This window comes from Mustela lutreola, chromosome X, assembly GCF_030435805.1.
Source record: "Mustela lutreola isolate mMusLut2 chromosome X, mMusLut2.pri, whole genome shotgun sequence".
Lineage (NCBI taxonomy): Eukaryota > Metazoa > Chordata > Mammalia > Carnivora > Mustelidae > Mustela > Mustela lutreola.
Window position 1 is genome coordinate 64,188,463 of NC_081308.1, and position 27,182 is coordinate 64,215,644.

General features: G+C 54.4%; 2 protein-coding genes and 2 pseudogenes across 2 annotated transcripts in view; 1 reads left to right on the forward strand and 3 right to left on the reverse strand.

Annotated features, from left to right (window-relative positions):
- Nucleotides 1–3,145: 3,145 nt before the first annotated feature.
- On the reverse strand, nt 3,146–3,992 carry LOC131821591 (thiamin pyrophosphokinase 1-like; annotated as a pseudogene).
- Nucleotides 3,993–10,833: 6,841 nt separating this feature from the next.
- On the forward strand, nt 10,834–14,983 carry LOC131821641 (uncharacterized protein CXorf49 homolog). The gene is made up of 6 exons (XM_059157888.1): nt 10,834–12,416; nt 12,998–13,154; nt 13,699–13,778; nt 14,046–14,091; nt 14,693–14,734; nt 14,844–14,983. Exons 1-5 carry the CDS (start codon nt 11,106–11,108, stop codon nt 14,731–14,733), a joined length of 1,635 nt encoding a protein of 544 aa, XP_059013871.1. The 5' UTR covers nt 10,834–11,105; the 3' UTR covers nt 14,734; nt 14,844–14,983.
- A 4,722-nt stretch (nt 14,984–19,705) lies between these two features.
- On the reverse strand, nt 19,706–19,972 carry LOC131821954 (large ribosomal subunit protein eL43-like; annotated as a pseudogene).
- Nucleotides 19,973–23,743: 3,771 nt separating this feature from the next.
- Nucleotides 23,744–27,182, reverse strand: part of LOC131820981 (uncharacterized protein CXorf49 homolog) — a 3,783-nt gene continuing 344 nt past the window's right edge. Inside the window, exons 2-7 of the mRNA XM_059156805.1 lie at nt 26,316–27,152; nt 25,576–25,732; nt 24,952–25,031; nt 24,639–24,684; nt 23,993–24,034; nt 23,744–23,883 (exon numbers count right to left, since the gene is read on the reverse strand). Of these exons, the coding sequence (XP_059012788.1) occupies nt 23,994–24,034; nt 24,639–24,684; nt 24,952–25,031; nt 25,576–25,732; nt 26,316–27,152 (1,161 nt within the window). The 3' untranslated portion in view covers nt 23,744–23,883; nt 23,993. The remainder of the gene's footprint in view (nt 23,884–23,992; nt 24,035–24,638; nt 24,685–24,951; nt 25,032–25,575; nt 25,733–26,315; nt 27,153–27,182) is intronic.

Here is a 27,182-nt window from a genome sequence, read left to right on the forward strand (position 1 = left end):
TGGTGTGATCTAGTAATGTTGGAAATATGTCTCCTCTATGAGTTGAAAATTCAAGTCCTAAGTATAAACACTAGAACACAGCTTTGCAGCCATTTTATTCTCTGGCCCACACAGGAAATGCTGTTTGTATGACACACAGGAGTAAGATGACAAGGCTGTTCAGGGCCAGAACCAAGAGATCTAGGGTCTGTGGACTGGCTCCCTCTAGGACTAAAAGGGTCTCAACCTTTCATGTCCAAAAGTTGGAGGACTCTCACAAATGGGCACCAGGAATCATGCTCCAGAATGTTTATAGTGGCAATGTTTGTAATGTTCCCCGCAAATAGAAACAAACCAAATATCCATCAATGTTAAAATGGATACATAAATTGAGATACAGTTGATTTTTGCAATTTGTAGAGCCCATATTTGCAAATTTCCCTACTTGACAAAGTTCATTTGTGACTCCAAATCAGTACCAGCATGCTTTCCTTGTCACTTGCAGGAACAGTGAAAAATTTGAGTCACTGGAAATACATGTATGTTCCCAGATGAGGTCAAACAAGGTGACACTTTGCCTTCTTCTTTCAGTCTCATACTGTAAGCAAGGGTCCTTTCATGATGTAGTTAGTACCCCACACTTTGCATTTTTGTGCTTTTTGTTGGTTACTTCACAATTAAAGATGATCACCATGCTTAGTGCTAATGTGTTGTCTAATGTTCTTGAATGAAAAATGACTGTGATGTGCCTTATGGAGAAAATATTTGTGTTAGATAAACTCTGTTCAGGTGTAAGTTATAGCGCTGTTGGCTATGAAGTCAATGTTAATCAATCAATAATGTATATTAAACAAAGTCCCTTTATCTTTTTTTTTAAAGATTTTATTTATTTATTTGACAGAGAGAGATCACAAGTAGGCAGAGAGGCAGGCAGAGAGAGGGAAACAGGCTCCCTGCTGAGCAGAGAGCCCGATGCAGGACTCGATCCCCAGGAACCTGAGATCATGACCTGAGCCGAAGGCAGCGGCTTAATCCACTGAGCCACCCAGGCGCCCAACAAAGTCCTTTTAAAGAGAAACACAAATGAAATATGGATAGGCATTGATCAGTTGAAATGTGACCAGAGGATCATAGGAGCTTGAAATTATATTTCCCTTAGGAGCAATATTTCAGGATTGCCTAATTCTGTGTTCATGGCAACTTCATAGAATGTAACTACCACAATAATGAGAATTTACTCTATATTCATTTGGTGAGATAGTATATGGCACTGATAATGATTCCCTGCCACATGCAAACACAGGGATGAGTCTCAGTTACACAAATTATTCCCCTGTATAAAGAACAAAGGAAGCAGTAAAAGACAAGATGTTGTTAGGATTATGAATCTACCTAGAAAATAACTAAAAGAAAAGGGAAGGGAGTGATTGAATGGCTCAGTCGGCTGGGTGTCTGCCTTCAGCTCAGGTCATGATCCCAGGGTGCTGGGATTGAGTCCCACATTGGGCTCCTTGCTCAGTGGGGAACTTGCTTCCCCCTCTGCCTGCTGCTCCCCCTGCTTGTGCTCTCTCTCTGACAAATAGGTAAAAATCTAAAATAATAAATAAAAGAAAAGGGAGGGAACAATGAAGACACAGGATAGAGGTTACTCTCGAGGAAGGTGAAAGGAAAGGGATTGAGGGATACATGCAAGAAACTTCTAAGGTAATGGTGATGTTTGAAAAAACACTGCTGTAGAAGTTTATTGAGGGAGTAAGTGACTCTTAAATCTGTCTCTCTGGCTCTGATCCCTCATTGGAGCCCCAGGGCAAATTTCTAAGTGCATTTTGGATAATTATACCTGCATATCCTACAAATACCTCAACCTTGCCATATCCAAAGTCCAAACCCATAATTTTCTTCCCAAACTTCCTTTCTTCCTGTGTCCCTCTGCTAGTGAATTCTCCCTACCATGAAATAACTCAAAAACAGAAATTTTGGTCATCTTTGACTTCTGCATCATCTTTGGCCTTCAGGGACCCCAAAAATGTGCCTGTCAGATCTCTTGCTAGAGGGAGCATTGTGGAATGACAAGCCCTAGCTGTCACTTCTTTGGCTCCACCACTAACTTTGTGCCAAGACTACACATCTCTGGGAAATTCCCAGCCAATGACTAAGCATGGCAGGGACATACTGCTGGGGGACAGGACTCCACTTACTGTTGGCTGTGGGGTGGGGAATCCATGTGAGCCAGAATAAACTAAAGTCTACACTTTAGTTTTAGAACTAAACAGCATCTGAAATTCTTCCTATTTGACTCCCCCCACCCCTCTTTCTCCCACATCTCTCTTAAAGATGTCAGACATGCATCACATTTTAAATAGTCTTCCTGCTTACCGCTGCTGCTTCTCCTTTATTCTTCACATGCCATTTCCCCATAATGATCTTTCACAATCAATCATGTCTTGGTATCCATATTTTTGTAGAAACCAAACTAACAACAGTGGTAGTCAGGAGTGGTCTTGGCAACAGGCTGGAAGATGGGGTTTATGGACTGGATCCCTTGTTACCCAAATGGCAACAACAGTACCATCCTGAATATTCTGTGTGGCATGGATAATTTTTTTTTTCAGTGACTCTTGATTTATTTTAAAAGGTAATACCAAAGACAGTAATAAGGCCAGGGAGAAATGGCACCATTCTAACAGCCCAATCCCAAAGGAACTTTTCCCCATGTTACAGAGAGGACTCCAGCATTCATAAACACCAGACAGAGCCTTTGGCATAAGGATTTAAGGATGGGCAGGAGGCAGCTGATGTGTTGGACAACAGAGACCCTCAACAGAGAACAGTCTCCACTTCAAAATTAAAAACAATTCCCTAGGAGAAATGGAATGCTGATAATCGGTACTGAATTTTGTAGGGGAATGACCCACTTTGGTTTTCCAAGTGAATGTAATGGAGCTTATGTACTTTTTTTACAAATAATTTTTCTCCCTCACTGTAGACTTGAGATCTGTCATTTATGTTATCTGGGGTTCCCGAAACATTAACATCTTTAAAACTAGGGGGCATCCCATGGAGAGGTTTAAATTTCTGTAAACCAAGGTGAACTGTTCTTGTGGAATAGTAAGTCAGCAGCAAATGAGGTAAATCCGAGGCCCGGCCATGGATGCCACTTGCTGGGTTAGTTTTTGATGGCCATGGTCCAGAGGAGCGGGTGGTCCGTTTCTACAGTCACGACACCAGACCCATCATAGGTATTGGAAGTACTGACCAGTGTTCCAAAGCCAAGCATGTTGTTTGTGAGGTTCCACTTTAGGCCTATTGTCGTAACATGATTGCAAGACTGTCCAACAGGAATAAGGCCGCACCAATCACCTTCCATTCCGGTATCTACATGCATTTTGTGATTTCTTGGTTGAAGCAGGTAGATGAGAGATTCCTCTTGGATTATTATAATTGGCACAGGAGTGATGCAAGTAGCTTGGAACAAGGTGCTCACAGATGCCATAAACTGGTCAAAACGCCCACCAAAACCTCCCAAGGTCATGATTACATCTACCTGTAGGTGTTTTTCTTCTATCTTTTTTGGAGACGTTCAAGACACTTGGTGAAGTCAGTATGGTTTTGGTCAGGTGTTGAAATAATCTCACATCCCTTGACAGCATAATATTCTTTAACTTCAGGCCTAATAGAATCAAAGTCTCCACTGATGAATTCAGGCAAAAAGTTTTCCCTCTCTCCTTCCATGATACCATGGAAGGTATCTTTTTTGCCTGAGGTTGGCACCTCCATCAGCACAGGCTCTCAAAAGGGCTTTGCTCCAAAGATGACAAACACATTTGTCCAGAGGCTGATTCAGAACCACAAGGCAGTATTTCAACTTCCTGGTGGGAAGAAGGGGTTCCAACGGGGTAAAGGCATGCTCCATATCAGACTACAGGCCTACAATGGTGGGTGGAGCCCGCGGCGAGCAGAGCCGGGGCTCCGGGAGCGAAGGCGATCAACCGCTCGGAGCTCAGCTGAGGAGCCTCGACCTCTGTGTGGCATGGATAATTAATAGCACAAGGTTAACTGGAAACATCACAGTATAGAGTTTTATCCTAGCTTGTGAGATGATTCAGGCCTTTGAATGGTATGAAGGGCACAAAATCCAAGGAAGGCCAAAAGTGGCAGTCATCTACAAGTTGTACTGATGCCCTTAAGAGACACAATGCGTAACTAAGGAACATTATCAAAGAGTTAAGGGCTAAGGGTGAGACACACAGAGCTTACTTGGTAACTTATAAAAAGGCCCATTCCTACAGCAGAGGAACAGGAGACACACTGAGGATCCCACAGAGGATGTGGTAGTAAACAGGTAAAAATTCAGAGGCGGTTACATCCTCAACCAACACAGGCCCATTATAGGAAGTTGAGGGTTCTCTTTGGAAAAAAGCCAGATTCCGAAGAGCGGCCAGGAAATGTCCCATACATGCCCCCAAGGAAGCTGGTTTTGCAGAAACAGTTTTGTATCTTGATTACAGCAATAGTTACATGTTTTACCCATATATTAAAAATCAGGGTACCGAAAACCAACAAAGGAAAAAATGGTTAATTTAACCATAACAACTCAAAATTTATTATTTAAAAAATCTTTTAATGCATGACATATAAACAATGGGACACAAAATACATCTCAAAATCATGGCACGCTTCTGAAAAGTGATATTGGAAGTTAATTAAAAAAAAAAACCAGAGAGTAGATCAAGGCCTTCAAAATCCCTGGGGGGAAATTTCAGCCTGAAATTTATTCATCTAGGTACCAATTAAGAATGAGATCAAGACAAACTTTGCCCAGGTAAATTCTCAAAAGAAGTCACTTACCATGTGTCTTTTCTGGGGAAGTACCCAGAGGATGTGTCTCATCAAAAACACTGTAGTAAACAACAAGAAAAAAGTGGGTTCCGAGAGGCCCCAGACCGCACTTGGGTGCCTAGCAAAGGAATGTTCTAGATTGATGCAGCACCCTTAGCAATCAACAAAGATTGGAGCACGCTCTGGGAAGGCATACTCCAAGAACAAAGGAATGAAGATATTTGAAGATTTGGAAGAGATGGATGATAGGTCCATGACAGAAATGGAAGTTCCTTTAGCCCTGTTCACCAATGTAGCCCCAGGTCTTAGAACAGTGCCCAGCAGGTGGCAAGCATTCAGTAACGCTTTGTGAGATTCGAACAGAGAGGAGGACTGAACGGGAGGAGAGGAACTTGAAACAGTATGAACAACTTATTCTTTTAAGATTTATTTTCCTATTAGAGAGAGAGAGAGAGAGAGAGAGAGGAAGCATGATCAGGAGGGGCAGAGGGAAAGAGAATCTCAAGCAGACTCCAGGCTGAGCGCCCAGCCCAACACAGGGCTCGATCTCACCACCCTGAGACCACGACCTGAGCCCAGATCAAGAGTCGGATGCTCAACGGACGGCACTACCCAGCTGCCCTGACACAACTCTTCAAAGGAGTTCTTCTGTAAGGCCGAACAGGGAAATGTGGGGGCGCTCAAATGGAAAGTGGGATCAGAAGAGGGGTTTTTTAAGTTAGGAGAAATGACATGACAGTACATTGATACGAGTGATCCCAAATGGAGGGACACATTTATAAGGATGGAAGGAAGTTTTCTGCCAGTTGCCCTCTACTCTCAGGAAAATGGGAACCAGGGTCATCAGGTGGGAGTGAAGAGGGTGAGTGAACAGAAAGGACCCGAATATCCTCAACATCTCCAGATGCCCCCCAAATCGTCCTCCTTGACCCGAAAGCTGGCTGTTCCCTAAGATCATTATTTTCCTTGAAGCATTTCTTGGGTGGTGTTGAGTCTCACACACTCTTCTACCACGAGAGCGTTAAATCCTTGCATAATTTAGATCCCTTCAAAGCTGTTGAGATCAGCTTCATGGCCCTCAGCATGTTCTATCCCAGGAAATGAGCATGTGGACTTGAAAAGAATGTGGAATAGAAGAAACAAAATAGGTGAACCTAGGAGAAGGGAAGAAAAAATAAGGCAAAAACAGAGAGGGAGGCAAACCCGAAGAGACTCTTAACTCTAGGAAACAATCCCCGAGTTCTGAGAATTGCTGGAGGGGAGGTGCGTAGGGGATGGGGGAAGTGGGAGAAGGGCATTGAGGAGGACACTTGATGAAATGAGCCCCCGGTGTTATATGCAGCTGATGATGAATCACTAAATTCTACCCCTGAAAGGCGTAATGCTGTATACATTAACTACGTTGAAATTAAATACAAAATTTTAAAAAAAGAAAAAGAAAGAAAAGGAGGTGTACGCAACAGCTCTTGAATGGAGCATCCTGTAGGTGTCCATTAGTTCAAGCTAAAACCAAGACCGTTCAGGTCTTCTATATCCTCACAAATTTTCTGTCTAGTCCTTCTGTCAATTATTGAGACAGAGTAGTAAAGCCTCCGGATACCACCGTTGAATGTGCTAGTTCTGCCATCAATTTTGTCAAGTTCTGTTGTATGTATTTTGAGGCTCTGTACTTTCGCGCATCTAAGTTTACAACTGTGATGTCTCCCATACTGGTGGATCCTTTTATCATTATAAACTCCCCAATTCTGGGGGCGGCTGGGTGGCTCAGTTGGTTAAGAGAATGCCTTCAGCTGTGGTCATGGTCCCACGGTCCTCGGATCGAGCCCCACCTAGGGCTCTCTGCTCAGGGGGGAGTCTGCTTCTCCCTCTGTGTGCACTCTCTCTGTCTCAAATAAATAAATAGAATCGTAGAAAAAATGTCCAGTTCTGTCTCTGGGAACACGTTCTGCCTTAAAGGGCTACTTTGTGTGTTGTGATGATGGCCACGACGGCGCACACTAGAGGCTGAACTCTCGGTAGATCGTCCTCAGCCTTTTCCCTCTCAGTGGGTTTAGGGCGTTATCGGAAGAACCTCGCCTCACCAGAGCACACAGTGGAATGCACCGGGTCTTACACTGGGTGGACGCTCTCTATACCTGGTGATTAATGCATTCAAACTAGGGGTGAATTTACAGATGTTGCTTTGCTGTGACTTGTATACATTTCTTACGTCTTTTTGTACCTCTGTTTCTCCAGGACTACCGTCTTTTGGGTTAGATAGATGTGTTCTCACGTACCACTTGACTCCTTGGTGCTGGGGCCCCAGCCCCTGAGGCCTCGGAGCTTTCAGGGTGGCCCTTCGCTCCCTAGCAAGAGCCAGCATGTGCCTTGTGCTGATAGACGCTGTGGAGAATGCTCCCCACCAACCGCAGGGGCCCCTCCCAGCGGAAGCCCTGATCTTCTCTCCATAACCTGGCTGGGGCTATGCCAAGCCTGATAAGGGAGAAAAGAAATGATACACCGAGGCAGTTTCCAGAAATAGCTGCTCTGTACTGGCAGGAGCAGGGGAAATAGCCTTGGGATTGGAGTTTGAGGGTGCTGGATCAAGAGGACAGGAAGAGAAGACTGGGTAAGCAGGTTTTACTGAGTGGGGGGCACTTTCTCATCCCACGGGATTTCCCATACTGGCGGGGACTCCAGGAGAGGGAGCAAATTCACCACCAGGATGGCCCTCCAAAGCTTTAAGAAGCTGAAGGCCCACACGGAGAGAAGTGCGAGTCCCTGCCCTGGACGAGCAGGTGGCAGAGGAAGGAACAAAGAGGTTGAGTGAGGCAGGCCTGGTGGAACAGATAGAACACGTGAGGCCAGAAGGCTATGCGCCACGGGAGGGCCCAGAGGACACACCATGCACCAAAGCCATCAGGAGTGTTCTGGTGGGGGAGGGGGCAGCATCACCAAGAAGTTCGGCGGTTGCTCTCCTCTGCAGGCCAGGGCAGATGACGGAAGGAAGGTGGTCCTGGCCCGGGCTCATCCCCATCCATGGGAGTGAGGGAACGCTGACATAACAGAGGGCTGGGGTGGCTCTTGACTAAGAGACTCCAGGAGACCATGTTTCTAGTAACAACTGGCAAGGGCGACTGGCACGGAGCTGAGAGGATGGTTCCAAAAGCCTGGCTCCCTCGGAGCAACAGCGGCCCGAAAAAGGCAAGAGGAAGAGGCTGGTCGTCCCAGGAAAGAGTCAAAATTTCTTGCTCCGTTCCTGGTCCTGAGGCGGTTTTGAGACCGGCCCCACTGACTGAAGAGGTGGAGGAGTCCTGAGGAGGAAGGGTCTGGAAACCAGGAGGTCAGTATATATACGGTTTGTGACGCCACTGTCCTTCTCTACAGAAAAGGACTGCCATTTATCAGGGGATGGTGCCCTGGGGAGAGAGGAATACTCAGACATGCCTGGAACCATCTGACACAGGGTCCGAGGTGACACTGATTCTGGAGACCCACAGTGTCACGACAGGGCCTGGCGAGACTGGGGCTGAGGAGACCCTGGTAATAAATGGAGTTGGGACTAGAGACCCAGTCATGGACCATGGCAGCGGTCACTTCTCCAGTCCTCAACTTGACAACCGATACACGTGGCAGCTGGGGTGAAAACCCCCACAATGGATCACTGGTCTGTGTGGTAAGAAGCTATCGCGCCAGGGCGGCCAAGTGGATGCCCTGACAGCGGTCCTGCCGCAGACCAAACAGGTTAAGTTGAAACCGCTATCGGAGCAGGGCGAGGCTGAAGGGAGGGAGTCAGCAGGGATTGCGGACGCCGGTGGAGACCTATAGGGTGCAAGCAAAGAGGAGACACGAGAGCCCCAGGGATGACGAGAGTGCGGAAGGTGTGAAAAGGCTCCAGGATTCTGTCTGCGGGGGATAGGGACAAGGAGGCTTCCACTGGCTCCAACGGCAATGTTCCCTAGGAGGGCGGTGGGGAGAAGAGATGCTACTGTATCCTCCGTGACCAATTTAAGCATGTCTGAAACAGCACCATGACTTTAAGAGTCAGTGGGAGAAGTGGGAGAGGGCGTTTTCCACACACAGGCAGGGACAGCGGTGGGGGGCGGGGGCACGCTGGAGGAGGAGGCTCATCGCAGAGTTAGAGTGTGCCCAGTCTCCCCTGCTCTGTGATGTTCTCCAGCACGGTAGGCTTCTCGGGTGCAGACCCAGTGACATGACACTGGGCCTCGGAGCTCACACAGACGAGAAGTGTTCAGGCACCCCAGGCCTCTCCTGGGGATCAGCCAGAGTAGGATGCGGGAAGGAGAGAAGCAAGGGGCAGACAGAAGAGTATGAATGGGAAAGAGGAAGGAGAAGCATGGAAGGAAGGGAGGGCCCTTGGAGTAGGGGTTGGGTGGCAAGCAAGGGAAATTCTAATGGGCCGGGACCTCACAGAAGCCAAGGGAGAGAGGGACCAGTCCCCAGATGTCATGACTGCTCAGCTCAGAGAAGCTGGGAACCTGTAGTGTCAGGAAAATCTGAGACCACTGGCGCCCCACCCCCACCGCCACCACCACTGTTAGGCCTACTTAGCTGTACCTTGCTCCAGACCTCTCGACATTCTTGTACCTACACCTCTACCTAGTCTCAATATAGGAGTGGTTGGTGGTTTTCAATTCATTTCATTATTTGCCAATGTGTGTCCAGCTCCACTGACCTCCAAATTGCTCTATTCAGTCACGAGGGTGCTTTGAAACCTGTAAACGTGGCCTCTCGCGTTCCTTCTGACTGCCGCCTTTCCCATCCTCGGGATGCACACTTCCCGTTGCTTGCATCCCTCTCCGCACTGCTGGGAACTTGGAGTGTTCCCAGTTTTTCTCATCACCAACGTCCTAGCGCACGTGCCCTTCCTTACCCACTGCGGGAATGAGCGAGTCTCCAGAAGCAGCACCGGCAGCAGATTTTCTGGATGGTAGTTAGGGAATGTGGGTGTTCTCCGCTTTACGGTTTTCCACTCAAAGCGAGCACTCTGCCTCCAGACTGCGTGCTTTTGATCCTGCCAGGGATCCCAGCAATCCTGATGACCTTGGGCGAGTGGCTCAACCTCTCAGTGCCCGTTTCCTCCCCTGTAAGAGGGCGGTAACCGAGGGTACCTCAACCCTACGCCTGTCTTGTGGGCGCGTGACTAGTTAACTACAGTGCTTACGTGAGCGCCGGGCATGTGGCACCTATTGTATAAGTTGCTTTGCATCGATTCTGCCAAATACCTCCCAAAAGGCTGCCCTGGGCCCCCACCCCCACCCAGAGGGCAAAAGCACCGCTTTGCTCACAACCACTGCCACCCTTGGAATGGTTCAGCTCTTTTGATCGTCCCAAGTCCAGATTCTGAACACCGATTCGAGGTTTTAGTTCACACCTCCGGCAATGGTGATTGATGGTGAGCAGCTTTTGGTGCCTGCACTGGCGGCTGGGATTCTCTCTTTTTTTGAACCGCCTCGGAGAGGAGGAGGAGGGGCCGGCAGGAGGGGGGCAAAGCCCGGCCTGTGCACCAGACCTGCCTGCCAATACAGTTCCCGGAGCAGAGAGTCACGGACCAACTTGATGGTCCATCGTGGTCAAGTGATTGCGACAAAGACTGAAAGGCGCGTAAATATGACATCGTTTGCTCTCGGGCCCTTCGCAGGGAAAGTATGCCCGCCTCCCGCCCCCCCCCCCCCTTCCCCTGATCGGTGACTGCGGGCTTCCCGTGCCCAGTTTCCCATCGGGTCCTAAGTGCCACTGTGGGAAACAGGCCGGCGAATCCTCTGTGCGCTCCGTGCCTCACCTCCGTCCCGACCTTTCGTCCCCAAGACCCGGGAGACAGGTGCCGCCGCCCCCCGACTCGGTGGATGGAGAGACGGAAGCTCAGAGCGGTGACTCTAAGTGGAAAGCAGGTTCTGGGCAAGGGAGGCGGGACCAGAACAGCCCGAAGCAACGACAGGACTCACGGACACCCAGCTCCCACCCGCTGCAGGGCGAACCAACGGCGCTCGACCCCATTGGTTAGGGCCTCGAGGGGCGGGCCAACAAGGGGCGCACTGGTTGGTGGGGGGCGGACCAATGAGGAAGCCGCCGCAGTCCCGCCGGAGGCGCGCGCAAGCCGCACGTTGTTTGAGGCGATCTCGAGCGGTTCAACGCCACGCCGCGTGGCGTGGAGCCTGTGGTGAGGGCCCGCGTCGTCCGGACGCCGAGCGACTCCCGCCGCCCCTCCGGCGCCCTCGCCTCTCACCCGTCACGCCGGGACCAGGGCGGCCGTCTCCTTCAAAGCCCGGCTGCGCGGCGTCACCGGCATGAGCACTCCGAATGAGGGGTCTGTCTGGGGAGCGGGTTTCGGCCCCGAGGGCGGGGAGCAGGCCGGCGTCCGCCCCTCCGGCCCCGGGGCCCCGTGGGCCCCGCGAGCCCCGGGAGTAGGTCTGGATGTGGGCCCGCCGCGGAGCGGCGAGGGCGAGGGCGGGTTCGCAGACGCCGAGGGCTTCGAGTCCGAGCGGGAAGTGCTGGAAGCGAGAGGGCCGGTGCTGTGGGGCCGCGAAGGCCGCCCCGGCTCCCCGGCCGACGACAAGGGGGACGCCCCGGACTACGCGGCCCACCTGGCTGACGAGTCCGCGGCAGACATCGTGCAGCAGCTGACAGACCGCGACGCCCTGGGCCTGCGGAGAAACCCGTCCCCCGAGAGCTGCGCAGCCGAAGCGTCGGGCGGTTGGGCGGGCCTCGACGCGGGGCCCAGTGGGCGAGGCGTGCTCGTTCTGGGCCGCGTGGAGTCGCAGCCGCCTTCCGCCGCCGCCGGGCTGCGCGTGGCTGGGCCCGAGGGCAGCCGAGCCTGGGGGAACCCGAGAAGAGGCGCTAAGAGCAGGGCGAATGCCAGGGCGGATCACCAGCGGCCCTCCGCCGCCACCGCCGCCACCGCCGAAGGCCTGGGCGCCCCGCTGCCTTCCGACCCTGAGTCCTCCGATGAGTTCGGGGAGATACAGCTGATGAGGGTGAGCATTTACTCCAAAGAAGGAGGCCAGGCCAAGCCCAGCAGCCCCGAGGATCCCGGGGACACACCCAGACACTCGAATTTCCGCATCAGGGAGAATTTCCTGCACGTGCCGGGCCCTTTCCTGACCTCGGCTCCCCGAGGATTCACTTCGGTTGTGGAGAGGCAGGCCATCGGAGAGCTGGACATGCCCTCCTCCAAGAAAATGCAGAGCGTGGTCTGGGGGAAGGGGGAGAGCAGGCCCACCTACCGGGGAGCTACTGCTGTTGCTGCGACTGCTGCTGCTGCTGCAGGCGGCTTGCCCCGGGCCACCTCTAGGAGGAAGGTGACCCAGGAGAAGAAATCCCTAGGGGGCCCCTCAAGAGTCACCTCGGGGAAAAGCTTTCCTTCCTGGGGGCAGAGAGTCTCGGCAGCTCCCCTGGAACCGGCCACCTTCCCCCCAATCTCTGGTGTCCCGCTGCTTGGCAAGTCCAAGAAGCATTCCGTGGGCCCTTGGGGAATCAAACAGCCCAAGCACACGGGGGCCGGGAAGAAATCGGTGGCCAGGAGGACTCGGGAGGCGGAGGTGGTGGCGTCGGCAGGAGAAGGCACTGACTCAAGCAGAGACGCATTCCCAAAGGGCCAGGTGAGTAGGCCATGCTCCTTCTCTCTGGGTGCCCTTCCTCTCCCCCTGCCCCTCCGGCTCTGCCCAGTTCTTTACCCATGCTGCCTCTGTCCCTACTTCAGGGGTTGCCGTGGGTGCCCCTGGGTCATTGGGATCACTGGGGTGGCAGATCGGCTCGTCGGTCGTTTTCACGGGGGCAGGTATTAACCTGGGGTAGCACTGCGTGTGAGCCCGGCACCGTTCTGAACCCTTGGCACGTTTCCTGCCTCCTTCCCCCAGAGAGGGGTCTGGATGAAGGGAGGACTGGTAGCTGATTGGAAGCCAGGAACCCCTTCAAAGTTTGGACCATGGACCCTTCAGGCTTTAGCTGCCTGGGCTTTGTCAGTGGCCTACTCGTCTCCCTGGCTCAGCCCTGCCTCCTGGCCTGGGTCTGATTGAGGGAGAAGGTGCCAGCCAGATCGGGCTCTGAGTTCCCTTGCCCATTCCCTGCCTCACCTCAGCTCTTATACACACGTGGGTACACCTACACACACACACACACACACACACACACACACACACACACATCCCAAGGCCAGATGGGTGAGAAATTTTTCTTTTAGCTTCCAAAACAGAGGCCAGGACCATCTTGTTTGTGCATGCATCGTGGAGAATGCAGCACTGGCGACCTTCAGGCCAGAGCCCCCCAAGTCCCAGGAAGCTCGGAACCCTTGGCTCCGAGCCAGGGAGACGTCCTGCCCAGAGGGCCTGCACCCTCCGGTGAGTCTTGTGGGTGTCAGAGGAGTGCGGGGGAGAGGGGAGGAGGAGGGGAACCTCTGGCTCTGGCTCTGTTGGGGGCTGAGTTCTGCGCCCCGCCTCCCCGGGCAGCTTCTCGCACAGGATGTGGGATGTGGACAGGATCGACCTTAAGCCGCGTCCTCCCCCACGTGGGGTTTGTGCAGCAGGGGTGATGCGTGGCAGTGCCCCAAACTGCAGCCCCGGACACAGCCAGCCTTTCAGCAGCACGGAGCCTTTCTTCTGGAGTCCTGTTTGGGCGCGTTGCTCCTGCCAGGGGCTGGCTGTCGATGCTGCTCTGGGAGAGTCCGAGCCAGAGCCACGGTCCCTGGGGCCCACCCTCAAGGATGGGCTGGCTGCCCCTGGGGGACAGGGGGTATGGGTCCAGAGAGAAGGTTGGAGCCGCTGGCGGAGCAGGGGCCACTGGTTGCCAGCAGAGGGTGGTGCTGCCTCACGTTGGACCCCGCTGAGGCCCTTTGCACCTCCCTGGGGGCCTTGGAAGCTGGACTGGATGTTCTTTCCCTCTCAGGTGACCAGGAGCCACTTGACCAGCCCCCAAGGCCAGAGAGGCAGCAGCCGCCGCCAGCTGGCGCACAGGACTGTCCTCGGGTAATGCTTCCTGTGGCTCCTAGAAAGGCAGGCCCAAACTAGAGGGTGGGATCCGGGTCCAGGCTAGACTGACCTGGGTGCCCCCGCCCGCCCACCCCGATCTGCTCGCCACAGAGGGAAGGTACCGCCTTTCCACTGAGGAGCCTCTGGGGGTCTAGCCACTGGGCCTGGGGATGTAGTACCCGCGGGAGAGGGGGAGGTGGAGGAGAGAGGAAGCCAGAGGATACTAATGGTTTCTCTCTCTGTGTCTGCTGTCTGCCGGCCTAGTGTCTCGTGCTACAGAGAGAAATAGACGATCTCAAAGAGCAGCTTGGTATGAGGAACCTCTGGCTGGGGCCGGGCTGGGGCAGAGGCAGGCTGCGGGGTGGGGTGGGGTTCCCCAGGGCAGGACCCGAGATGGGCTGCAGGTGCAGGCGGCCTCCCAGGGACCATCGTTCCTGTGAGGAGGAGACCCTGGCAGGCCTGACCCGGGAGCCTACAGTGCGTGTGCAGCTAGGTGTGCGCACAGGCGGTTCAGTCGTGCCTCTCCTGCGTGGCCGCTCTGCCGGCGGGAACAGGTCGCACAGGTCTCCCTCCTTTAGGACGTTTGCAGATGCTGCCTTGATTTTCCCTTTAACAGTTCTTTGGTATGGCTTGCAAGACGTGTGTGTGTGTGTGTGTGTGTGTGTGTGTGTCCGAGTCTGACCGAGTCGGATGTGCCCCAAAGCTGGAGAAGTACCTGCACATCGCGTTCCTTTAGAGGATGTGTCCATAGTGAATGGAGGTGGTGGTTGAGTGAGTCAGGCCTGCACTCCTGGGATAGGGGCTGGAGGGGGTTTCAGGTTGCAGGGCTAGGCGGTTCCCCACGGGGACAGGGGGACGGGCTCCTCTCTCCCCACGTCTGGAGGGTCTGCTTACGCCTGTCTCTGTTTCAGCGGCCATGCGGTCCCTGACTGACAAGTTCCAGAGCCTTTGAAGTGAGTGTTACACACTCCATTCCCCTTTGCACCGTGGCGGTGGCCCGTGCAGCAGGGCGGGGGCTGGCCCTGGCTTGCTGCTCCTCCCTGAGCCTGCTCTGTCGGACAGGTTGAGCCCAGCATCTCTGCGCAGGAGGAGCATCTGGTGCCTTTGGAGCCAGGGAGCTGTGGCCAAGCCGCTTCCCTCCTGTTCGACCTCGGCCAAGACTTCCTCTCCCTGTTCTTTTGCCCCCTCCCCAGCCCCATTCACAGCAGTTTCAAATTAAAGTACCTCTCAGGTCTGTGGTCTGCCCTCTCTGTGGGGTGAGGGGGCTGGGCCCGGCAGTGGGGAGGGGTGGGAGAGGGGAGGGGAGGGGCGGGGCAGGGAGCTGCTCCCTGCCCCAGCCTTTGCCTGAACAGGACCTCCTGGGTCCTGTGGTAGGCCTTCTCCTTGTGGGGAGAGTGGGTGGGCCTGTGCTGGGTGCTGGGTGCTGGGTGCCCCCTCTGGGGTCTGCGTGGGCTCTGTCTGGCCACCTGAGCATTTGCTCCCTTTCCCCCGCAGGTCCCCTTCAGGTTCTTCCCTCATGTCCCTCTCTTTTTGAGTCTGGGGGGGTGCTTCCCGTTCATCCCCTGCCCCCTCCCCCTCCCCCTTCAGCAGGAACTCAGGACCCCTGCCAGAGCCGCAGCAGCCCCCCTTCCCTTCCCTCCTTGGGATTGCTGTCCTGCTCCTCCCAGCCTCCCTGCTCTGCTGTCTGAGCGTCCTTGATCACTCCCGTGGCTTGTGGCTTTCCCTCGCTGGCCCTCCCTGCCCCTGTGCTTCAACAGGCATTAGAAAGCACAGCTGAGCTCCTCTTGGCCCTTCCTGGGCCCAGCGCCCTCTGCGGAGTCCTTCCCTCCCTCTGGTGCCACCGCGCCCGAGGACCACTGGCGCGGGAACTGGTGCACCTTCCCCTCTCCTCTTTAGCCCTGGGCCTTGAGGCTGGGTTTCCAACCCTGTCACTTCTCCCTCCTTGGGTTCAGTGGCAGGTTGGAGGCAGAAGTCACAGCCCAGTGAGGTTGTTGAGCATGTACAGGGAACCCGTACAGGAAGGTCAGGGAACCGGGCAGAAAAGCACAGGTTCGTCTCTGGGCTGGAGGTGGGCGCAATGAGGCTTGTGGGGGCTCTGGGCCGACCAGGGGCAAAGGGCCCGCCAGCAGCCAGAAACGGATGGGCTAGCCACCGGAGCTCTCCCTTCCCTCCTGTCCAAATCACCTCACCCCCTCCTCCAGCGTGGTCGTCTCCGGCCCCTTGGTTGCAAAGTGGCCATCCCCTTCCATGGCAAGGGTGGGTGCGTGACGGGTCTCGATGTGCCCGCGTAGTCCTCTTCCAATGCTGTTTGACCTCCACCATGACCCAGATTTTTCTGGAGGCGCTATTTCCGTGTCCCCGCTCAGGCTCCCCGACTGCTCCTTCAGGTCACAGGAGATTTAGTCCAGACTCCGTGTTCCATGTCGCCCTCGCTGATGGGCGGGGATGGCTTCCTTCCTTCAGCCGGGGCCCAGGGCTGTGTGGCCTGAGACTCAGGGTCAGATCTGGGTCTGAGTGAGGTGAGGGTCGCCTCTGCCAGACCAGACACCCTTCCTGAGAGCCCGGGTGTTTCGGGCACAGAAAGCAGGCTGGGAGGTTCGAGGGTCATGGTTGGTGTGTGTATTGGTGTGTGTGTGTGTGTGTGTGTGTGTGAGAGAGAGAGAGAGAGAGAGAGAGAGAGAATAAAACTAATCGGGGATAAGATAATGTCCGTGGAGGGAGAGCGAGGTGATTCAGGGTGTTAAGGGAGAGGAGACTGTGGTCAAGGGCCTACAAGGGATTGAACGAGCGGAAGCAAGGGGCGGCCCTACCTTTCAGGGGGTGCCGTTAAATGGGTATAGCTGGAGGGAAATGACGTGGAAGTCCCCAGAGCTCCCGGACGGGGTGCGGGGACGCTCAGGGTCACGGGCTCCCAGAGGAGGCTGAGGATCCGGCTCTGATCCTCTGAGGTCTGAGCCCTCCTGGGTGTGTTGAAGGAAGGGCAGTGGGAGGGAAGGCTACCTCGGAGTGGCCGGGGCGGGCCTCATCTTAGCAGCAGGGAGCTCGCTCCGGAGACTGCTCTGCCAGGAGCTAACGGGGACAAGGGCAGGATGGGCACAGTGAGGCTGGGAAGTAGAGACTGGCTTCCCCGTGGGGAAGACTGGGCCGACTTGGTTCCCCCCTTGCGCCCTCTTCTCAGCCTGCCTTCCCTGGCAGGTCTGTGCCACCAACTCAGGTGGCCAGACCATCCCCCACCGGGTGGGACAAGCACAGACCTCAGCCTGGGGAGGCACGTCCGTGGGACTCGGTCCTGTCCTTCCAAACCCCTCGCTTGAGAAGGTGGGCCTGGTTGCGGGGCTCCGGCCTTCACCCGGACCCTGTGGTTCTCTCTTGGCGGGGTAACACGGTGCGCTGTCGTCTGCGGGGATGTGTTTGGGAGAGACCTTCTGGCTGGGGTGTCCGTGGGCCTTGGCGCGGTCAAGGTGTGAGTGGGGAGACGTCCAGTACCCACAGCGCCCCCGGGGGCACAGAGCCATGGTGGCCAGCGCCAGGAAGAGGAGAGTTGGACAGTGGGAAGAACTGGTGGTTTCATATAAGCTTCATGGTAGCCACAAAGCAAAACAATACTATGGGTTCAGAAAGGATCAGGGGGAAATCAAAGCATAACACTAAGGAAAATCATTAATTCACAAAGGAAAGGAACAAGAGAAAAGGCATTAAGGAACTACAAGATAGGTAGCAAACAATAAGATGGCAGCGTTAAGTCCTTACCTATTAATTATCCTAAAGGTAAATGGATTTGTTTCTCCTATCAATGAGATAGGATAGTCTCTTCTATAAATGCTTTTGGTAAAACTGGATAAAACTATGCAGAGAATTAAACTGGACTCCTATCTTATAGCACTTAAAAATTTTTTAAATTTATTAACTTAAATTTAAGAAACCAAAATATGCTCGCCTGGGTGGCTCAGTAGGCTAGGCCGCTGCCTTCAGCTCAGGTCATGATCCCAGGGTCCGGCATCAGGGCTCCTTGCACAGCGGCGAGCCTGCCTCTCTCTCTCTGCCTCTACCTGCCACTCTGCCTGCTTGTGCTTTGTCTCTCTCTCTCTCTGACAAATCAATAAATAAGTAATAAGATCTTTTTTAAAAATGAAACAAAAATGTAAAACTGTTAAAAGACAACAGGGGAATACCAGGAGGAAATTTGAGTAAAAAAATTCAAATCCAAAGTTTTCTGAAACACAACTGAACTGGATCCTAGAAAATGTCAATGCTGTGCAAGACCAAAAAAAAAGTCTTGAAAGTTTTTCTACTTTAAAGGATGGTGAAGACGCATGATAACTGAATGCAACGCATGGTGTTTGTTTGGAGACCAGTATGTTTTGAAGTGAATGGACAAAAAGCAATTTGAAATCATCAGAAATTTTTTGTGAGAATAAAATGATAGGTAGTTGTATTCTCTCAATGTTAAATTTTCTGAGTGTAATAATTTTCTTAAGGTTTTGTAGCAGTGTTTTCCTTTTCTTAAGATTTACCGGCTAAAGTATTTAGAGACAATGTACTGTAATATTTTCAACTAACTAAGCTTATTCAATGAAACAATTACACACATGCACATGCAGAATGAAAATGACAAATATAATATGGAAACATATGAATCTAGGTGAAGGATATATGTGTGTTCCTTGCAATTTTCTTGCAACTAATTATCTGTAGTAGAGACATTTTCAAAAATAAAAATTTGGAGAGAAAGAAGATAATTTTATGCCATTTTATTTCAATTTGAAAACAGAAAAAAGTGACCAATTTCTAGGAAAAAAATAACATACAAAACTGGCTCAAGGGGTGCCTGGGTGGCTCAGTGGGTTAAAGCCTCTGCCTTTGGCTCAGGTCTGATCTTGGGGTCCTGAGATTGAGCCCTCCATTGGGCTCTCTGCTCAGCGGTGCGCCTGCTTCTTCCTCTCTCTCTGCCTGTCTGTCTACTTGTGATCTGTCTGTCTGTGAAATAAATAAATAAAATCTTAAAAATAAAACTGGCTCAAGAAGGAATAGCCAATCTGAATTGTTCTATAACCATACAAAAATATATCAGTAGTCAAAAGCTTTTTTAAAAACCAGGCTTCTCAGGGGCGCCTGGGTGGCTCAGTGGGTTAAGGCCTCTGCCTTCAGCTCAGGTCATGATCCCAGGGTCCTGGGATCAATCCCCGCATCGGGCTCTCCGCTTCTCGGGGAGCCTGCTTCCTCCTCTCTCTCTGCCTACTTGTGATCTCTGTCTGTCAAATAAATAAATAAAATCTTAAAAAAAATAAAAAATAAAAATAAAAACCAGGCTTCTCCGCTGACTTATGACAAATCATAGGCAAAAATACTTTCAATGTGACCTGAATTCATAGACAAACTAGAAAAAGAGGGAGCTATCTTAACTCTTTTGTGAGGATACAATAACCTGGATACTAAATCCTGTCAAGGACAAGTTGAGAAAGGAAAATGACTGATCAGTCACACACTCAATGTAAAGAAAAAAAGAATCAGTAACAGAATATTAGCAAACTGAATTCTACAGGATATAAGAAGGAAACCAGAAGGCGCTATGATGAAACTGGATCCATCCCAGACACACAAACTTGATTTAACTTCAGAAAATAAATTGCTACAATATTCCACATTCACAAATTATAGGAGATCATTGTGAACCTCAAATTCAGAAAAATAATTGGTAGGGTACAGTATCTGTTCGTAATGTATTTTTCACAATTTTTTAAAAGTTCAAGATTATTTTTTTTTTAATTAGAGGATTTTTAACTTCTGAGTCTTTTGAGAAAGCAAAATTAATGCAACACAAACCAGAATATCTAATTAATAAATTTAACAACAAGCCGAAGTAATTTTGTTATATAAAGTAACCCATTTATTATAGGCTAGCAGTGTCTCAAATGCAGGAGCTTCTACTGCTCTTTCAACTCCTTCAGCCTTATGATGGACAACTTTACTGTGACTGCAAAAGTGGTATTGTACGTCCAGGCAACAGTTTTCATTCAGAAGCCACAGTGCCAGATCCCGACAGCTCGTCTTCTCATCTTGGTTTTGCCACAAAAGGAGCAAGTGTACTTAGCATACTGCTTTATTTCAATCTTCAGCATTTTCCTGAGGGAGGCACCATAAGAGGTTCCATATTTACCCACAGTTCCAACCTTCTTGGTGCATTTAGCCATGTTGCCGCAAACTAGGTCTGAGCCCAGGGAGCAAAATTCAAGATTATGGAGATAGAATTTGCGTTAAGGTCTATGAGTCCTTCCAAACTCATACTGTTAGGGAACCACAACCACAGACTACAAAATTTTCATCACCCGCCAAACCCAAAGTGCTCTGAGAGGCAAACCCCTTCTCTCAACCCCAGACACTGGCAACCACTGATCTGTTGTCTGTCCCTATGGTTTGGACTTTGTAAGAATGTCACAAGAATGGAATCTTATGGTATGCAGACTTTGCACTTGTCCTTCAAGAAAGGGACCCACACATAAGGCAAGTCTGGAGGTGCCATGTACCATTCCTCACCTGGGTAGTAGCTACATGGCTTGATCACTTCCTATCCATTTGTCAAATTGTAGGCTTTCCACAATCATGTATACATATGGTGTAACATAAAAATAATTAATCCTTACCTTCCGGTAACTTATCCTATCTTTGTGAAGGTTATTTATTAAATAGCGATTGTTTTCCTTTAAAAGAAAGTGGAAAAGTCAGGACAGCAGTCACCTCAAGAAAACTGGGGAGACAAGTGACTGGCATGGGGAAAAGGAGGGTTTCAACTTACTGTCAAAATTTCGCTAAATCTGAGCGGTAGTTACTAGGATTAAGTGACAAGAGCCCAGGGCCACTGAGCACCCTCTAGTGATGCTGATGGTGCCCACAGGGATTATGCAGGTAACAGGTCACATGACCACCCTGACACCCACAATGTGCGGGCGAGCCAAACCCCAGCGAACACGGGAAAGAGTCTTCCCACCTTAAGGTCAGTTGAGTAGCACGCCGAATGTAGCTGAGTAGCACCCCACCGCTGCCATGCAAGGTAACATATGAGCCGATTCCAGGAATTAGGACGTGGACATCTCTGGGGACCATGCCTGTGCCCACCACGCCCAGCGCCGACTCTGGTGCACACCCCCTCCTGCCCTCCTTGGGTGTGCCCATCCCCCTCAAGCGTTGGCAGAGAAAGGGTGGCCAGTGGTGCTGGTGCCAGAGGAGGTGGAGAGGGAGTCATCTTCCGGGGGCCTGGGCAGGCAGCCGAACGAGAACGAGGCCGGACGGGGCCTAGGGCTCCCCAGGCCAATCGCCACCGCCTCCCTGGCTGCAGTGGAAACCGAAAGGGGCACTAAATAAGGCAGGGGACCCACCTCCTCCTTTCCCTTGGGGCCCACACGTACGCCCTTAGTCTGTGCCTCACCATCTGCCACTCGCTTCCCCCTGGGATGGGAAGGTGCCGAGCCACAGCCTGTGATGCATGTGTTTACAGCAACAGGACTGCGGGCCACGCGGTCTGAATAGGGAACAGAGCTCGTGTGCTCAGACGTTAGAAGGGAGGCTGGCAAAACTAGTCAGCCAGGACTGTGACCAGACCATCCTCGGCCCACTCTCCCCTTCCTGGCGCTGGCCACCATGGCTCTGTGCCCCCGGGGGCGCTGTGGGTGCTGGACGTCTCCCCACTCACACCTTGACCGCGCCAAGGCCCACGGACACCCCAGCCAGAAGGTCTCTCCCAAACACATCCCCGCAGACGACAGCGCACCGTGTTACCCCGCCAAGAGAGAACCACAGGGTCCGGGTGAAGGCCGGAGCCCGCAACCAGGCCCACCTTCTCAAGCGAGGGGTTTGGAAGGACAGGACCGAGTCCCACGGACGTGCCTCCCCAGGCTGAGGTCTGTGCTTGTCCCACCCGGTGGGGGATGGTCTGGCCACCTGAGTTGGTGGCACAGACCTGCCAGGGAAGGCAGGCTGAGAAGAGGGCGCAAGGGGGGAACCAAGTCGGCCCAGTCTTCCCCACGGGGAAGCCAGTCTCTACTTCCCAGCCTCACTGTGCCCATCCTGCCCTTGTCCCCGTTAGCTCCTGGCAGAGCAGTCTCCGGAGCGAGCTCCCTGCTGCTAAGATGAGGCCCGCCCCGGCCACTCCGAGGTAGCCTTCCCTCCCACTGCCCTTCCTTCAACACACCCAGGAGGGCTCAGACCTCAGAGGATCAGAGCCGGATCCTCAGCCTCCTCTGGGAGCCCGTGACCCTGAGCGTCCCCGCACCCCGTCCGGGAGCTCTGGGGACTTCCACGTCATTTCCCTCCAGCTATACCCATTTAACGGCACCCCCTGAAAGGTAGGGCCGCCCCTTGCTTCCGCTCGTTTCAATCCCTTGTAGGCCCTTGACCACAGTCTCCTCTCCCTTAACACCCTGAATCACCTCGCTCTCCCTCCACGGACATTATCTTATCCCCAATTAGTTTTATTCTCTCTCTCTCTCTCTCTCTCTCTCTCTCACACACACCACACACACACACACACACACACACACAACAATACACACACCAACCATGACCCTCGAACCTCCCAGCCTGCTTTCTGTGCCCGAAACACCCGGGCTCTCAGGAAGGGTGTCTGGTCTGGCAGAGGCGACCCTCACCTCACTCAGACCCAGATCTGACCCTGAGTCTCAGGCCACACAGCCCTGGGCCCCGGCTGAAGGAAGGAAGCCATCCCTGCCCATCAGCGAGGGCGACATGGAACACGGAGTCTGGACTAAATCTCCTGTGACCTGAAGGAGCAGTCGGGGAGCCTGAGCGGGGACACGGAAATAGCGCCTCCAGAAAAATCTGGGTCATGGTGGAGGTCAAACAGCATTGGAAGAGGACTACGCGGGCACATCGAGACCCGTCACGCACCCACCCTTGCCATGGAAGGGGATGGCCACTTTGCAACCAAGGGGCCGGAGACGACCACGCTGGAGGAGGGGGTGAGGTGATTTGGACAGGAGGAAGGGAGAGCTCCGGTGGCTAGCCCATCCGTTTCTGGCTGCTGGCGGGCCCTTTGCCCCTGGTCGGCCCAGAGCCCCCACAAGCCTCATTGCGCCCACCTCCAGCCCAGAGACGAACCCTGTGCTTTTCTGCCCGGTTCCCTGACCTTCCTGTACGGGTTCCCTGTACATGCTCAACAACCTCACTGGGCTGTGACTTCTGCCTCCAACCTGCCACTGAACCCAAGGAGGGAGAAGTGACAGGGTTGGAAACCCAGCCTCAAGGCCCAGGGCTAAAGAGGAGAGGGGAAGGTGCACCAGTTCCCGCGCCAGTGGTCCTCGGGCGCGGTGGCACCAGAGGGAGGGGAAGGGACTCCGCAGAGGGCGCTGGGCCCAGGAAGGGCCAAGAGGAGCTCAGCTGTGCTTTCTAATGCCTGTTGAAGCACAGGGGCAGGGAGGGCCAGCGAGGGAAAGCCACAAGCCACGGGAGTGATCAAGGACGCTCAGACAGCAGAGCAGGGAGGCTGGGAGGAGCAGGACAGCAATCCCAAGGAGGGAAGGGAAGGGGGGCTGCTGCGGCTCTGGCAGGGGACCTGAGTTCCTGCTGAAGGGGGAGGGGGAGGGGGCAGGGGATGAACGGGAAGCACCCCCCCAGACTCAAAAAGAGAGGGACATGAGGGAAGAACCTGAAGGGGACCTGCGGGGGGAAAGGGAGCAAATGCTCAGGTGGCCAGACAGAGCCCACGCAGACCCCAGAGGGGGCACCCAGCACCCAGCACCCAGCACAGGCCCACCCACTCTCCCCACAAGGAGAAGGCCTACCACAGGACCCAGGAGGTCCTGTTCAGGCAAAGGCTGGGGCAGGGAGCAGCTCCCTGCCCCGCCCCTCCCCTCCCCTCTCCCACCCCTCCCCACTGCCGGGCCCAGCCCCCTCACCCCACAGAGAGGGCAGACCACAGACCTGAGAGGTACTTTAATTTGAAACTGCTGTGAATGGGGCTGGGGAGGGGGCAAAAGAACAGGGAGAGGAAGTCTTGGCCGAGGTCGAACAGGAGGGAAGCGGCTTGGCCACAGCTCCCTGGCTCCAAAGGCACCAGATGCTCCTCCTGCGCAGAGATGCTGGGCTCAACCTGTCCGACAGAGCAGGCTCAGGGAGGAGCAGCAAGCCAGGGCCAGCCCCCGCCCTGCTGCACGGGCCACCGCCACGGTGCAAAGGGGAATGGAGTGTGTAACACTCACTTCAAAGGCTCTGGAACTTGTCAGTCAGGGACCGCATGGCCGCTGAAACAGAGACAGGCGTAAGCAGACCCTCCAGACGTGGGGAGAGAGGAGCCCGTCCCCCTGTCCCCGTGGGGAACCGCCTAGCCCTGCAACCTGAAACCCCCTCCAGCCCCTATCCCAGGAGTGCAGGCCTGACTCACTCAACCACCACCTCCATTCACTATGGACACATCCTCTAAAGGAACGCGATGTGCAGGTACTTCTCCAGCTTTGGGGCACATCCGACTCGGTCAGACTCGGACACACACACACACACACACACACACACACACACGTCTTGCAAGCCATACCAAAGAACTGTTAAAGGGAAAATCAAGGCAGCATCTGCAAACGTCCTAAAGGAGGGAGACCTGTGCGACCTGTTCCCGCCGGCAGAGCGGCCACGCAGGAGAGGCACGACTGAACCGCCTGTGCGCACACCTAGCTGCACACGCACTGTAGGCTCCCGGGTCAGGACTGCCAGGGTCTCCTCCTCACAGGAACGATGGTCCCTGGGAGGCCGCCTGCACCTGCAGCCCATCTCGGGTCCTGCCCTGGGGAACCCCACCCCCACCCCGCAGCCTGCCTCTGCCCCAGCCCGGCCCCAGCCAGAGGTTCCTCATACCAAGCTGCTCTTTGAGATCGTCTATTTCTCTCTGTAGCACGAGACACTAGGCCGGCAGACAGCAGACACAGAGAGAGAAACCATTAGTATCCTCTGGCTTCCTCTCTCCTCCACCTCCCCCTCTCCCGCGGGTACTACATCCCCAGGCCCAGTGGCTAGACCCCCAGAGGCTCCTCAGTGGAAAGGCGGTACCTTCCCTCTGTGGCGAGCAGATCGGGGTGGGCGGGCGGGGGCACCCAGGTCAGTCTAGCCTGGACCCGGATCCCACCCTCTAGTTTGGGCCTGCCTTTCTAGGAGCCACAGGAAGCATTACCCGAGGACAGTCCTGTGCGCCAGCTGGCGGCGGCTGCTGCCTCTCTGGCCTTGGGGGCTGGTCAAGTGGCTCCTGGTCACCTGAGAGGGAAAGAACATCCAGTCCAGCTTCCAAGGCCCCCAGGGAGGTGCAAAGGGCCTCAGCGGGGTCCAACGTGAGGCAGCACCACCCTCTGCTGGCAACCAGTGGCCCCTGCTCCGCCAGCGGCTCCAACCTTCTCTCTGGACCCATACCCCCTGTCCCCCAGGGGCAGCCAGCCCATCCTTGAGGGTGGGCCCCAGGGACCGTGGCTCTGGCTCGGACTCTCCCAGAGCAGCATCGACAGCCAGCCCCTGGCAGGAGCAACGCGCCCAAACAGGACTCCAGAAGAAAGGCTCCGTGCTGCTGAAAGGCTGGCTGTGTCCGGGGCTGCAGTTTGGGGCACTGCCACGCATCACCCCTGCTGCACAAACCCCACGTGGGGGAGGACGCGGCTTAAGGTCGATCCTGTCCACATCCCACATCCTGTGCGAGAAGCTGCCCGGGGAGGCGGGGCGCAGAACTCAGCCCCCAACAGAGCCAGAGCCAGAGGTTCCCCTCCTCCTCCCCTCTCCCCCGCACTCCTCTGACACCCACAAGACTCACCGGAGGGTGCAGGCCCTCTGGGCAGGACGTCTCCCTGGCTCGGAGCCAAGGGTTCCGAGCTTCCTGGGACTTGGGGGGCTCTGGCCTGAAGGTCGCCAGTGCTGCATTCTCCACGATGCATGCACAAACAAGATGGTCCTGGCCTCTGTTTTGGAAGCTAAAAGAAAAATTTCTCACCCATCTGGCCTTGGGATGTGTGTGTGTGTGTGTGTGTGTGTGTGTGTGTGTGTGTGTGTAGGTGTACCCACGTGTGTATAAGAGCTGAGGTGAGGCAGGGAATGGGCAAGGGAACTCAGAGCCCGATCTGGCTGGCACCTTCTCCCTCAATCAGACCCAGGCCAGGAGGCAGGGCTGAGCCAGGGAGACGAGTAGGCCACTGACAAAGCCCAGGCAGCTAAAGCCTGAAGGGTCCATGGTCCAAACTTTGAAGGGGTTCCTGGCTTCCAATCAGCTACCAGTCCTCCCTTCATCCAGACCCCTCTCTGGGGGAAGGAGGCAGGAAACGTGCCAAGGGTTCAGAACGGTGCCGGGCTCACACGCAGTGCTACCCCAGGTTAATACCTGCCCCCGTGAAAACGACCGACGAGCCGATCTGCCACCCCAGTGATCCCAATGACCCAGGGGCACCCACGGCAACCCCTGAAGTAGGGACAGAGGCAGCATGGGTAAAGAACTGGGCAGAGCCGGAGGGGCAGGGGGAGAGGAAGGGCACCCAGAGAGAAGGAGCATGGCCTACTCACCTGGCCCTTTGGGAATGCGTCTCTGCTTGAGTCAGTGCCTTCTCCTGCCGACGCCACCACCTCCGCCTCCCGAGTCCTCCTGGCCACCGATTTCTTCCCGGCCCCCGTGTGCTTGGGCTGTTTGTTTCCCCAAGGGCCCACGGAATGCTTCTTGGACTTGCCAAGCAGCGGGACACCAGAGATTGGGGGGAAGGTGGCCGGTTCCAGGGGAGCTGCCGAGACTCTCTGCCCCCAGGAAGGAAAGCTTTTCCCCGAGGTGACTCTTGAGGGGCCCCCTAGGGATTTCTTCTCCTGGGTCACCTTCCTCCTAGAGGTGGCCCGGGGCAAGCCGCCTGCAGCAGCAGCAGCAGTCGCAGCAACAGCAGTAGCTCCCCGGTAGGTGGGCCTGCTCTCCCCCTTCCCCCAGACCACGCTCTGCATTTTCTTGGAGGAGGGCATGTCCAGCTCTCCGATGGCCTGCCTCTCCACAACCGAAGTGAATCCTCGGGGAGCCGAGGTCAGGAAAGGGCCCGGCACGTGCAGGAAATTCTCCCTGATGCGGAAATTCGAGTGTCTGGGTGTGTCCCCGGGATCCTCGGGGCTGCTGGGCTTGGCCTGGCCTCCTTCTTTGGAGTAAATGCTCACCCTCATCAGCTGTATCTCCCCGAACTCATCGGAGGACTCAGGGTCGGAAGGCAGCGGGGCGCCCAGGCCTTCGGCGGTGGCGGCGGTGGCGGCGGAGGGCCGCTGGTGATCCGCCCTGGCATTCGCCCTGCTCTTAGCGCCTCTTCTCGGGTTCCCCCAGGCTCGGCTGCCCTCGGGCCCAGCCACGCGCAGCCCGGCGGCGGCGGAAGGCGGCTGCGACTCCACGCGGCCCAGAACGAGCAA

Excerpts from the sequence above, each read along its gene's own strand:
- LOC131821641 (XM_059157888.1), top strand. The coding sequence starts at position 11,106 with ATGAGCACTCCGAATGAGGGGTCTGTCTGGGGAGCGGGTTTCGGCCCC. Across the intron at positions 13,155-13,698 it reads CAGAGGGCCTGCACCCTCCG|GTGACCAGGAGCCACTTGAC; the intron begins GTGAGTCTTGTG and ends TTTCCCTCTCAG. Across the intron at positions 13,779-14,045 it reads GCGCACAGGACTGTCCTCGG|TGTCTCGTGCTACAGAGAGA; the intron begins GTAATGCTTCCT and ends CTGCCGGCCTAG.